General features: G+C 37.5%; 1 protein-coding gene and 1 long non-coding RNA gene across 3 annotated transcripts in view; one reads left to right on the plus strand and one right to left on the minus strand.

Annotated features, from left to right (window-relative positions):
* Positions 1 to 13,359, plus strand: part of LOC136250857 (uncharacterized) — a 383,395-nt gene that overhangs the window by 177,639 nt on the left and 192,397 nt on the right. The window lies entirely within an intron of this gene.
* LOC136250822 (uncharacterized) overlaps positions 1 to 13,359 on the minus strand; it is a 29,075-nt gene that overhangs the window by 12,712 nt on the left and 3,004 nt on the right. Inside the window, exons 2-10 of one of the 2 annotated variants that reach the window (XM_066043139.1) lie at positions 11,033 to 11,098; positions 10,381 to 10,872; positions 10,132 to 10,317; positions 9,886 to 10,074; positions 8,041 to 8,229; positions 7,796 to 7,987; positions 7,549 to 7,743; positions 6,107 to 6,283; positions 2,180 to 2,211 (exon numbers count right to left, since the gene is read on the minus strand). In XM_066043139.1, the coding sequence (XP_065899211.1) occupies positions 2,180 to 2,211; positions 6,107 to 6,283; positions 7,549 to 7,743; positions 7,796 to 7,987; positions 8,041 to 8,229; positions 9,886 to 10,074; positions 10,132 to 10,317; positions 10,381 to 10,872; positions 11,033 to 11,096 (1,716 nt within the window). In that variant the 5' untranslated portion in view covers positions 11,097 to 11,098. Of the gene's footprint in view, positions 1 to 2,179; positions 2,212 to 6,106; positions 6,284 to 7,548; positions 7,744 to 7,795; positions 7,988 to 8,040; positions 8,230 to 9,885; positions 10,075 to 10,131; positions 10,318 to 10,380; positions 10,873 to 11,032; positions 11,144 to 13,359 lie in introns of those variants that run through there. The other variant, XM_066043140.1, reaches the window with a different exon arrangement.

Consider the following 13,359-nt stretch of genomic DNA (forward strand, 5'->3'; position numbering starts at 1 on the left):
CAAGATATATGATAGTATCAGGAGTTAATAATAGAGGAGGCTCCTCTATTATTAACTCTTGATAGTATGTTGTCCATGGTGCAAGCATGTGACAGACAATCATGTGTTACACAGGGCCCAAAATTTAATACCTAATTTGCATGCTACTGTAGTGTTAGGATGGAGTATGCCATACTTTGTAGTAGAAATTCCCACACTTTAAGCCATTAAACAATGATGTTTCAACATTTATGATTATTCTATTAGAGTTTTTGACGGTCTACAGTGGAACCTCAGTTATCTGAACCCCTTGGAACCAGAGGTGGTCCATAAGTCTGAAAAATCCGTATCTCTGAAACTGTGTATAAATAACATTAAATTAGCATAATCAAAATTTTAAAAATATCAGTATTTAAACTACCCTAATAGAACAGTCACTACTCTAATAGAGCAGTCATTTCTGTAATTTGGTTAACCGAGAATCCGGATATAGTGGGGTCTGGATAACTGACGTTCCACTGTATTAGATTATCTTGCTTATAATATTTTTGGTTTGAGGATGAAAAAAAGGAAGAAAGAAAGTGTCCCCTGTGACCCTCTTGGATTTGTCACAAATTTGCTTTTGTTAAACCACATCTGTGTTAGAGTATTGTGAATTGCTCTAATAAAGAGATATATTGCAACCCCCTGGTACACAGTGCCTCTATTGTAATGAGTTGTATAGTGCTGGACATCATAACTTTCCAAAAGTTGTATTCTGTGTTTGTGATGTCATAACTTTATGTGGGTTTGGTCTATGTTCTTGAAAGTTGGACAGGTAGAGTAAGTAACCATTGTGGCTATACAAACGGAAGTTGAAGCCATACCAATGTAAACTTTTCGTGCAATGATGTAATAACTAGTGTAAATCAGGATTTTACATTCTTCACTTTTTCTCCCTGCAGATGCAGTATTAAGCCACAAAGCTGAAACTTGGTGGTAAAGGAGCACAGCGATAACTTTAAAAATGTACAAGAGCAGATTTTTGATATGTCTTTTTATTTCAGTATTATTGTGAAATGAAGGCTAACACGAAGTTCACTTTTTCTCAGCCAAACATACAACAATGGCTATACGAGTTTTGGTACACAGACATAATGAAACATGTACAAAAAATGTACAAGAACAAATTTTTTAAAACCTAATTTAATCAACATTAATAGTTTCAAAACATAGAGGAACCAGCATTAACCTGTTAAAGCCACACAAAAATTTTGATCATGAGGAATGTGTGTTTTTACCAAATGAGCTTAAGTATATGGCCAGGTTACTTGGCCTGCCTAACTCCATTAGCTTACAACCAGATATCAAAAGAAAGCTTATTCATTGGGCTATCAGGGTAAGGCTAAATAACCACTGTAACAACAGAGGCTTACTGGTTATAAGGCGATGAAGAACAACAACTGATTTTATCATAACACCACATTCCACGTTTCATCCGCCATGTTAAGTTGCCTTTCAAATCATAAAATAAAATTAAAAATTGCATTTGTATCACATGGCCTTACTCGTCATTGAATAGCGAATCAGCCAGCAGTTGTTTGGAGTGAATATGTATCAACTGGAAACAAGTTATGGATCATATTCTAAAGGTATGTAATGAATTTGTGTGCTTATAAACTAAACTTTGCTTTCACAGCATGTTTTGGTTCTCGTGCTTTCATTGTAGGGTAAATTCCTAGGTGTCATTTTAATCCTTATCACATCACAAGTAAAATGGTGTTGATTGTGTAGACATAGGACATAGATAGTATATACTACGTAGTATATACTATCTATGCATAGGATAAACACTTTGAAAATTATGTTCATAACCATGCGTAGTGGTCGATCAAATTATATAGCATGTCACATTCTTGGAAAGTTATGATGTCCGGAACTATATGTAACTTGGACTTTTTATCCTTCTAATGGTCAGATTTGCATGAAAATAACACATTGCTTAGAGGGATATCTGGATATGCACAACTACATCTTTAAAAGCGTCAGTTTCTGGAAACCCTAGAAACCTCCTAAAACCACCAAACTTGATTTCACAACTTCTGTTTGAATGCTATACTTTTTCACAGTTTTGGCATGGTTACCAGTATATTTCTGTTACATATGCAGAACACATGTACACAGCATACTTGCATATTATACATTATAATGTGAAACTTACCTTGTAATTAGTAAAACCAGATTCCTTGGCATCTACACACAACAAAAAACAATAATAATACATTTATCTGATAAAACAACATATATACTGCTCACATTAATACTGTACAGCAGGAAATTTCTGAGGCCAAATTTCTGATTGGCTCCAATCCATGAAAAACATTTTCCCCTCAAAATATGCAGTTCGGTCAAAATGACATTATTTACTACACAAGTTTAAGGAAAAATTAGAAATTTTAAGTTCGATTAGGAATCATAGAAAAAAAAGTAGGGAAACAAGGGAGGTCACTTACACTTGCAGATATACTAGTGAACATTTAATCCTTAATCCAGTCTATACCCCAAGACCAGGACTGAATTAGGGATTACTGTTTTTGTCTAAACATGCCCCAGCTATCAAGCTTATTGTAATTTGTAAGTAATTAATTATGGCTACCAGTGCAAGACACTGGTAGACCTTTAGTTCTGTAATTTAATCATTATAAGCTCTTAAATATTGTTTAATTTTGTTTCAAAAGTGCAGTGGCCATTACGCTTCGCTTTCAGCCATATTCAGCCAATTACACAGCGCTACAGACGAACAACGGTAGAGGAAGTGCCTCTGCAACAATCCAGTCACCTTGAAGATATGACGATTTGCATGCCCCAAACTATCAATTACTGCCTTAAGAGTGCAGTGGCTACTTTCAGCTATGTTCAGCCCGGCACACAGCATTACAGCAATTTAGCGTTTTCAGCTATTCTCGTTTACAAACATACTGTAGGAAAGCCATGCATCGTGCTACTGCGAATCGACACCTTGGGCTGTCAGCAAAAAAGAAATGGGACACAAAGGAGGACAAAGGTATGTCCATGATGCGTACATTGTACAGTCTTGGGACGAAGCGACGTCGAACAGTGAAAAAGTCAAGCCCATAGCCTTAGCCATTATTGTGTTACGCTTGCCTGAAGGCATCAGGCAGGCAGGCAGGCAGGCAGGCAGGCAGGCAGGCAGGCAGGCAGGCAGGCAGGCAGGCAGGCAGGCAGGCAGGCAGGCAGGCAGGCAGGCAGGCAGGCAGGCAGGCAGGCAGGCAGGCAGGCAGGCAGGCAGGCAGGCAGGCAGGCAGGCAGGCAGGCAGGCAGGCAGGCAGGCAGGCAGGCAGGCAGGCAGGCAGGCAGGCAGGCAGGCAGGCAGGCAGGCAGGCAGGCAGGCAGGCAGGCAGGCAGGCAGGCAGGCAGGCAGGCAGGCAGGCAGGCAGGCAGGCAGGCAGGCAGGCAGGCAGTTAGTCAGTAGAAAATTCCATTGAATAAATATTTTAAAAAAAATTATAACTATTTATTGGAAGCCTTTAGGACCGTACTGAAGGCACTTTTGGGCTGGGTTATGCCTAACCAATACTGCCAAGGTGCCAGGATGGAGTTGTGAAGCTGATTTTTGGGTGAAGACCGTGAAGTATTTGGCTAGGAAACCCAAATATCCATGATCCCTAATATACAGTACTACCGTACTGTATGATAAAAGATCCTGAAGAAGTAACCTTTGAAATTTGAATAATGGTCATCCGCAAAATATTTCTCCTTCAAAATTATCCTGCTATATGGTTTATTTTTATGAGGAATACTTAGAGTATGACCAATAACTATAACTACATTCCAACCAGGGGCAGTGGGCAAAGGAGGCTGTAACCCTGTCAAAAACATTATGGATGGGGCTTAGACCCCTAAAATTATACAATTGTGCTGTCAGATTGTAGTACACTAAACAAAAATGCCTAGCTACTTGCAATTCCACTGAATCAACTAGATTCTATATGAATCAACTAGATACTTTACGAATCAAGATCAATATACCCTAATAGAGCAGTCACCCTTATACAACAGTTAACAAAATTAATATAATACTACTGTTAACTGCTAAAATCACTCTCAGATTCAATTCTGAGAGTCTAAATCTTTACAATTTCCTGGAGGGAGAGTGGCATGCCCTCAGAGCCCCTATATGGTGCTAATATAAATGCCTCAAGATCAAGATACTCTAATAGAGCAGTCACCTTAGTACAACAGTATTCCAATAAATTGCTAAAATTAATCCCAGATTCACACAAAATTTCCTGGGGGCATGTCCCCAGACCCCTTAGATTGGTATGCTTTACATGCTAGTTTGCTTTGCACACTAACAGCCCGTTTACACTAGCCATCTAGTTTGAACTAACTCGAATCAGAACGATTTCCAAGTCAGTGTAAATGCGTACCGTATCGAACCGAACTGTGTCGAACCACTCTGAAATGGACCTGCTAGGGATGTGGGTCTAGTTCGAATTAGTTTGCTCTACTCACCCAGTATAAACAGTTGCAAACCTGCAGTTCGATTTGGTTCTAATAAGCAGGATAAAGATACGGAGAACTACAGCTAAAATGGCAACTGTAAAGACGAAATGAAGCAACAGTGAAGTGTTTAGGGAATAATACGGAAGGACTCAAAAACAAACAGGTACACATGCGAATGAACAGTTAACCAACTCCATAGAATTGAGAGGTTGTTGCCAACACTGAAAACTTTATCGTACCTACTAACTTTACGATAACAGAGCACACAAATCCTTTAACTCCATCAAAAATCTCTACTTCGATGAAAATATTATTGTGAATTTAAGTTGTTTTGGTGATTGGAGCGGGTTTGGCCTTCGTAGTATAAATGGTGCTAAAAAAATCTATCTGGATCGAACTGAAGCGATCTCATCCAGAGCAATCTGTAGGCTGCAGGACATGTCACTCCTAGATAAGCCTAGCTGCACCCCAACCCCCCCCCCTAAATAAAGGTGTCTCTTCCACCCCTCATGACTCCCTTACCATAACTATACAGTGTGTATATTTTACTACCAATGTTCAGTCGGGTTACTTTGAATTGCATCACAGTTCTACTACCAATAAAATCACCATTTGTGACCCAGTCTGGGAAAACAGGTCTTATCGCCCATGTCAGCAAATTCGATTTTTCACCAAGAACACAAAGCTACATGAATAAACTATCTAATTTCACAATCAAAATCAACTAGGCTTGAGTTGAGTGGTCTAGTTTAGCTGGCTGGCCCAGTGGCGATCTGTATGTGCGGTGTGGGGCATTAATGGAGCTCTGGTCAGCCTGAGGGTGGCTGTATGTGAGTGTACAGTTCCGTGGTGTTGAATAAAGACCTATGCTGTAAATTTCCTTTCATTTAAGTCAGTTTTGAGACCCAAATGACCCATAACTTGGCCTAATTCACTCCTACGCCTTCCTTTTCAATTTTTTAAACAGCCTCTTGCCCTCCTTCCGGGCCCTCCTCTTTTGGAGATCGCCTGATACAGCCAACCTTGGTTTAAAAAGGCGGAAACTTAGCTGCTGGCTACTTGAACAGTGGATGCTTAGGAAGGTAAGGAATTAGTGTAAAATGTGAAAATTTGGTACACTTAGCTTCAACCATTGGCGAGATACAACTCACAAACTACTTAAAACCAGCATTTCTTAATACTTTTAAGAAGGTGATAAGACCCCTTTTCCCAAATTGGGTCACATTTATTTGTAAGGATTTGAAATGCACCTCCATTCATTGATACATAGCTATCTTCCTATTCAGACTATCTAGAGCAACATATCTTTAAATACCTTTAATTTACAAGGAATTTCAAAGCTTTGGACCTCAACAAATTCTACGATTTTTTCCTTACTACACAACAATTCCCAGTCAACTAGATGCCAATTAAAAATAACGTCATTGTTATAATAAACTATCTTCAGAGTTGGCTAAGTTACTTGCAGCATTGCTATGTAAATACTACAGTGACTTACTGTATTGTACACATACAGTAAAAAATGTAACAATGGAATCTGTGCTTCATTCAGCAGCATGCTTACATAATAATAATAATCATGATAAGAACACACAATATACTGTTGGTTGATTCATTATACCTGTTTGTTTTCTTCGTGATCTTACACACACAACCACCACAACTATCACTACAATAATGACTGTTATAATAGCCACTGCAACTCCTCCTACTATTCCTCCAATAACTACAATAGATAGTTCCTCCTCTGATGATGATGATGATTCAAAACTAACACCGCCATCCGACTGAGGTGGCTCTGATAACAAATAGTGCAATATTAATATGATGTTATGTATTTACAATGCCATAACATCTCCCTCAAATATGGTGTGATACGTACACTACATGTTACATTATACATACATTAAGGCATCACAGGCCAGGCCTTTGGGGTAAGCTATAAACAACAAAAATGTATTAAGAGAGGAAGACACATGGAGATCCATATAAAACCCAAAAGTACCAAAAAACATTTCCAAGAAACTGTTCCATCCCAGCAAAAACAATCCTGCAAGATCCTGCAGGAGTTCTACAAGTTCCTGTAAGAAATGAATCCTTGAAGGCTCTTGCAGGGTTTTGCAGGGTTCCTGCAAAACCCTGCAATAAATGACCAGACTTTCTTGCAAGATCTTATTGCAGAATTATTTTTCCTAGGACTGAACCTTATAAGGCGCTCTAAAATCATCAGAATGTACATATCGAGTGCAGAAGACTGAATATTCTGCACACTTCAGTACAATCTGCAAGTGTGTTTATCAATAATGTTTATGGTGTGCAAGTTTATAGCTAATAGGTATATGTATATCAACAAGATGTGTATATCAACAAGATGCATGGTACTTTGTAGGCATGACAGCAACTCAATCTTGGTTGTGTTGAATTATTCATGACTTCTGTATAAGTATTTCTTCATTGATTTTATATCAGTATTGGTACAAATATTTATCTAATGTCTACTTCAACTATCAAATAAAGTGATAGCATTTCATTAAGGTTTTTATAAAGAGTACGCAAAGAAGACAAAATCCAAGAAGGTTATTAATATGTGGAAGTTTGAAGGTTAATATCTTCAGAATTAATGATTCCACTTAAATTTGACTACTAATTGTAGAGTACAAATTATCACAATTGAGGAAGAGAGCATGGAGCAACATATCATTGTTTCTGTCAGTGTACGCCAATGGATATCATTTATGAGAACAGGTTGATAATCAGTCTGCAGATACATAACCCATTATAGCAATGCCTATTGGTTTGCAGTTAGAAAGTAAAAATCATGAAGTTATAACATGATGTGCAGCAATCATGTGATAAACTAATACACCGGATTTTCAGCAAAAGAAGTACACATAAAATGAAAATTTGAAACAAAGGTTGATAAGAATTTAAACTATACATACTAAAACAAAACAGTATAGCTAAATACTTAGTCTCACAAAATTTTAATGGACTTTAACTTATATGGTTATCGTGCAAATTTAAAAATTCATGTAAATTACATAATCTTATATAGCTATATACCTCTTTTAATAGCACAAATAGTCTCGACACCACTCCAGCTCCCATCACTCAGACAGGTCCTAGTGTCACTACCGGTTAGCTCATAACCAGTGTTACATGTGAAACTACAAGTGTCTTCATAGGACATAACTACATCATCTCCCAGTGAACAATTAATTGTACCACTTTTAGGACCAACAAGTAGTGGACAGCTAACTGTGTATGGATTAGAAACTAATGTATAAATAATCAAGTTGAATGTGAGTACCTTTTCCACACATTGCTTCACTACCACTCCAGCTCCCATTACTCTGACAGGTCCTAGTGTCACTACCAGTTAGCTCATAACCAGTGTTACATGTAAAACTACAAGTGTCTTTATAGGAGGAAGACGCTCCATCTTCTACCAGTAAACAAGCCATCACTCCATTGTTAGGATCAGATAGTAATGGACAAGGAACTGTATGTATATTAAATTAAAGCTATTGATGATACACCAGAGACAGTGCATACCTCTTATACACATTGTCTCACTACCACTCCAGTTCTTATCACTCTGACAGGTCCTAGTGTCACTACCAGTTAGCTCATAACCAGTGTTACATGTGAAACTACAAATGTCTTCAAAGGAAGGAACTCCATCATCTCCCAGCGAACAAGTGATTGTTCCATTATTAGGTTCAGTAAGTGATGGGCATGTAACTAAACAGAAAATAACGTACATACATACACACATGCACGCAGTATACATACATATATATATGTATATATGCAGTGAGGATCTAGGATCTCACTAATAAGGTGCTAACTTTTTGCAGAAGCACATGAAAATTTTAAGTAGAGGTTGATAAAGCATCCCTTTACAAAATTACCAGGCTACATGGTCACCAATCCCCAGACTATCTGCTGTTTTCATACTCCATCAGGCTCCTTACAATTCCTTTTTTACTGATTATACATACAGTAGAATGGGAATGGCTATCACTGCCTTAATCTTGGATATATTATGACAAAATATAGAACTTTTGTATTTCATGGCATATGCTATCTGTACTACACCAGTTTTCAAGATTATCAGTGGAAAATGATAGTAAGTGAGGTTTAAAATTAAAACCATTCAAAAACCGAAGAGCTCTAATAAAACAGTCAACCACTTAAATTGAACATACAATAAGGTTTACTTACCAGTAAAGTTTAACCAACTACAGTGAACCTTCAGTTATCTAAACCCCTTTGTCCTCAAACAGTGATAAAAAGTGTTCAGATAACTGAAGCAAGCACACACACAAAGCTCTGTTAAAATACTCTAATAGAGCATACATTTGTACTCTAATAGAACAGTCATTTCCAATTTTGGGGTTGGATAGCCAAGGGTCTACTATGCTCAAAACCAACTATGTTACAGGTTTGAAATTCAGGTTGATGTGCTTCCATTTTAACATTATTATTAGTGATAGTTGAAATTAACATCAACAAGAGAGAAGTAGCTAGGGGCATAACTCCAGCTTACAAAGACTCCACATTCCATCATGCAGCCTCCACACACACACACACGCGCGCGTCGCACACACACACGCGCGTCGCACACACAAATTTCCTGTTTTACTGAATATATACTAACTTGAAAAGGACTGCAAAAATGTGACCACTGAATGTAGTTATCATCTGTTGGTGCTCCAATGTAGGATAAAATTAAATTTACTGGTATGGGCATGTGTGGGTGAGTGTGAATGTGCCATATGTTTCTAAACTATTTTTTTCTGAAACATTTGGTAAGGAGTTTCTGGGATTGCATGTTTCGAATGTCATTAGAACTCAAACAATCTTTTAATACTTATGTACACACAACTTTAATCAGCCATCTTAAAGTCAATTTCAAGAAATTAGTCATTATCCCACTAGGGACCTGCAAAGAAATACATCCACCAGTCATATCCTGCCATTTAAGATAGGCTTTGCTTGCAGTTGAAAGTATCATGTATGCTCATACGAATGGTGTATAGGAGGAGGATGGGAAAAGGAATGGAAAGCAAGACACATTTAGGGTATCCTTAGTCCCAACAATAGGCTGCTACGAGTTTCAATGTAACCAGAACAGACAATTTATAAGGATTTGTCTACTGGTCTATCGAACTGTTGAACAATTCCAGGCTGGTAACATTTTATTCAAAGTCGTTAAGACCATCAGTACAGCACATCATCCCACACCAGGCATTTATAACACGACCCGAAAAGGCAGATCCCAAAGCAGATGTCTTAACTTTGAAGCCAGGAATCAATGGTGAGGCAACAGAGTATAAAAGTCTTGTTTATTTTTTTTTGTTTTCAAAGTACTAGTTCAATTGTGTTAGCTTTTACCTCTTCCACACATGGGCTCAGTACCACTCCAACTCCCATCACTCTGACAGGTCCTGGCATCACTACCAGTTAGCTTATAACCAGTGTTACATGTGAAACTACAAGTGTCTTCATAGGAAGGAACTCCATCATCTCCCAGTGAACAAGTCATCACTCCATTATTAGGATCAGTAAGTGATGGACACGGAACTATAGATAAGAAAAAAATAATCATAAACAGACATTGTATGCATGGTGTATGCAAACCTCTTCTACACATGGTCTCAGTACCACTCCAGCTCCCATCACTCTGACAGGTCCTAGTGTTACTACCAGTTAGCTCATAACCAGTGTTACATGTGAAACTACAAGTGTCTCCCTCATACATACTACTAGAACTACATGATGTCATTTCTCCATTGGACGGTGTTGCTAAGTTATTACACTGAATATCTAAAACATAAATACAGACACTATGCTTATAGCTACATATGTAAATATGGAACACTTCCTTACCAATTTCAAACTGGATTAATGGTTGTCGATCATCAAATATATTATTAGCATCACCAAGTGCAAGTGATGAAGCATACCTTCCAACAAATTGATGTAATACATATCCAACTGTTCTGGTGGTCCTTATCTCATGACTAAAATCAGGTGGATGATAAAAGCCTATAACATCTCCTGACTGGAATTGTAATCTGTTACTACCAGTGAGAGGAATGTTTGCTTCAAGCCAATCCTCTGGTGGTGGACGAGTTATTTGAGTTGTTTGTATCTGAACTTGACCTACTCTATCATAAGTCACTGATGATGATGGTCTCCATATTTGTATGTAAGGTAATATGTTTGCACTGGTTATCGGTAATACTCTAACCCTGATGTTCAATATTCTACCATTACAGGTGAAATTGAGACGTGGAACAATTGCAACTCCTCCACTGGTTGAAAGCCGATCTTCACCAATTTGTTGAACATTAACACTGTCAGTGCATGTCTGTCCATCTATATGAATAAAAATCAACCAAGCATAGCAAGGTGCTTTTTAACAAAGCTAATCCATTAAGTGCCAGTTATAGTAGTAAGTCAACTGGGTAGGCCATAAATCTCATCAGTCAAATTTGCCACACACATGCACGCACACATACACCACTACTATTCTCACCTGCATATGTGATACCAATAATCAGTATTAGCCCTTGTAGTATTACAAAGTGTAGCAGCCGCATATCTATGATGTACAAGCAATACATCTGTGCATTAATTACTTAAGTTTATTAGTGCATGAATGCACGTACATACACAAATTTATATGGGTAAGCAGAAAGCCTGTATAGCACCATTTCTAGTTAAAAAAAAAGAAACAAAAAAAAACAACAACAGGTTAAATGATGCATGCCATAGCAAAGATTATGTGATATCTTTTTGGGGTTGTCGCTTCAATTTTCCACGATCAGACTATCAGTAAGTGTTCATGTACGTAATTCATAGAACCAACTTGTATATAGGATTAATTTAGTCTGGCTAGTTTCTAGTGATTTACAATGTCATGCGTGTGATCAATGATGCTGTCTGAGTGGGGTTGTTTTTGTAGCATTCCTTACATACCTGTTCTGCATAACTTACTGTATTTGTCCAGGAGTACTGTACTTGTGCAATTATCTACATATACTGTATAGCATTTGCCAAGTTAGTTGCATAATGACTCATACAGTACAGTTACGCGGTGGCAATAAAGTAGGGATCACAAAGGTTTGCCCTAAAATATCACCAAAAAAAAACAGGTTAACCCTTCTTCAAAACAACTTGGTGATATTGCATGGTTAAGCAAAACCAAACCAAAGCCCCAGGTTATGTATTTGTGCCTTATTCAGTTATGCACAAAAGAGCAAACCTAATAATACACTATCTTGTTCACCATGTCATGTAACCATTCTACAACTTAAAGGCATCATGTATTTCTTGTGTTTATGTGTATGTTGTGGTAGAAGGAACAATAACCACTGTCATTTCTTTATTTGAAAAATGCATTCCTAAATACTTAGCTATGTATATGTACTAGTGACCGTTGCGCTAAAACTATGCATTGGTGGATTCTTTAATTCATGGTGAACACATTGAGTTAAGTCTTACCCTGGTGTGAACACCAATGTGCATGCAAGTCACAACTTGTGTCAATTTACATAACTGCCTGTAGCATCTGCATGGTCAATGTACAAGTTGATCTTCTATATATACTATAATGACAAAATTACTAAAATAGGCCAATACTTTAATAACACATTCCTCGGACACTAGGAAAATTAGAATGGTATGGACAGTGTGGGTTACGCTGAGATGGTCAGTTGTACAATAGTTTTAAACCTGTGCTAAAAGAATGGCTTAGCCAAATGACATACTTATGTATACTGTATTATATACGGCATTCTTTACTGATTTCAAGAGCTCTACAGCGTACAATATTTAAGCCTTTAGACAACTCCAATGAGTAGTATACCAGTTCCTGGTCCTCCCTGCACCAAAATATCAAATTTGTACATTAATCATTATGCATATGAATACTCTATTTATTCCCATTACGCTTAATTAATGGCACATGTACATGTTACAATGCTTATTGACTTACTTCACTGCATCTTGGTATGTGTTATGATTGCTAGTCGTAAGTGATAATCTTATAAGTATTTATGACTTTGCAAAGTTTGTTATTTAGAAGCCATTTAGTTTGTGTTTAAATATATAGCTATCAGCATTTAATAGGTTTTGCTTTTAATTAGGGGTGTCAGAGTAAAAGTCAAAGTGGTAAGGCTATCAGTTCAGTCCTAAGTAGCTAGTCTAGAGCATGCTCCCCAAGGAATATAAGTACGTATACTGCATGTTTACTAGCTCAGGAGTGAAGTGTGCACTCACAGTCAGCCAAAGGCCCACTGCAGGCGCACACCTGGTTTACTGAAAAAAAAAGTGTGTGTGTATACCCCTCTATCTATTTACATATGTTTGTCCATATTCACCCACATGAGCCTAAGAATGGAGCAAATCTTTTAATGGTAAAAGCAGTCAGCCTATGAGAAATGAAGCCTTGTGTTAAACTTCAGCATAGGCAAGCTTTGCACTGTGGCGGCTTATTTGAAATACAGGTGTAGCGATTCTCTGCAAACTTCTTAAACTACCTTCTCGTTGGGCTCTTCAGGTATTTAAGTACCGAAATCAACATAGCAGATACTAGGAAAACATATGAAACCCTGATATTGCAAACAAAGTCTTGAAGGCTTGTAGAGAGAATTCATCAGGATATATAAGTTATAATACAGTTGAGAAGAAACGTCTATATACTACATGTTGTTTAAAGCAGCTTATTCAAATAGTGCTTCCTAAGCAATGCATAGCAACATAATTAGAGAATTACAAAGCAATTATGAAATTGCAGTAACTTTATTTTCTGTATATTATTACCAAATAAAATTAAACAAATAATGTAACATTACATTGTTG

Source organism: Dysidea avara, chromosome 3 (assembly GCF_963678975.1).
Source record: "Dysidea avara chromosome 3, odDysAvar1.4, whole genome shotgun sequence".
NCBI lineage: Eukaryota > Metazoa > Porifera > Demospongiae > Dictyoceratida > Dysideidae > Dysidea > Dysidea avara.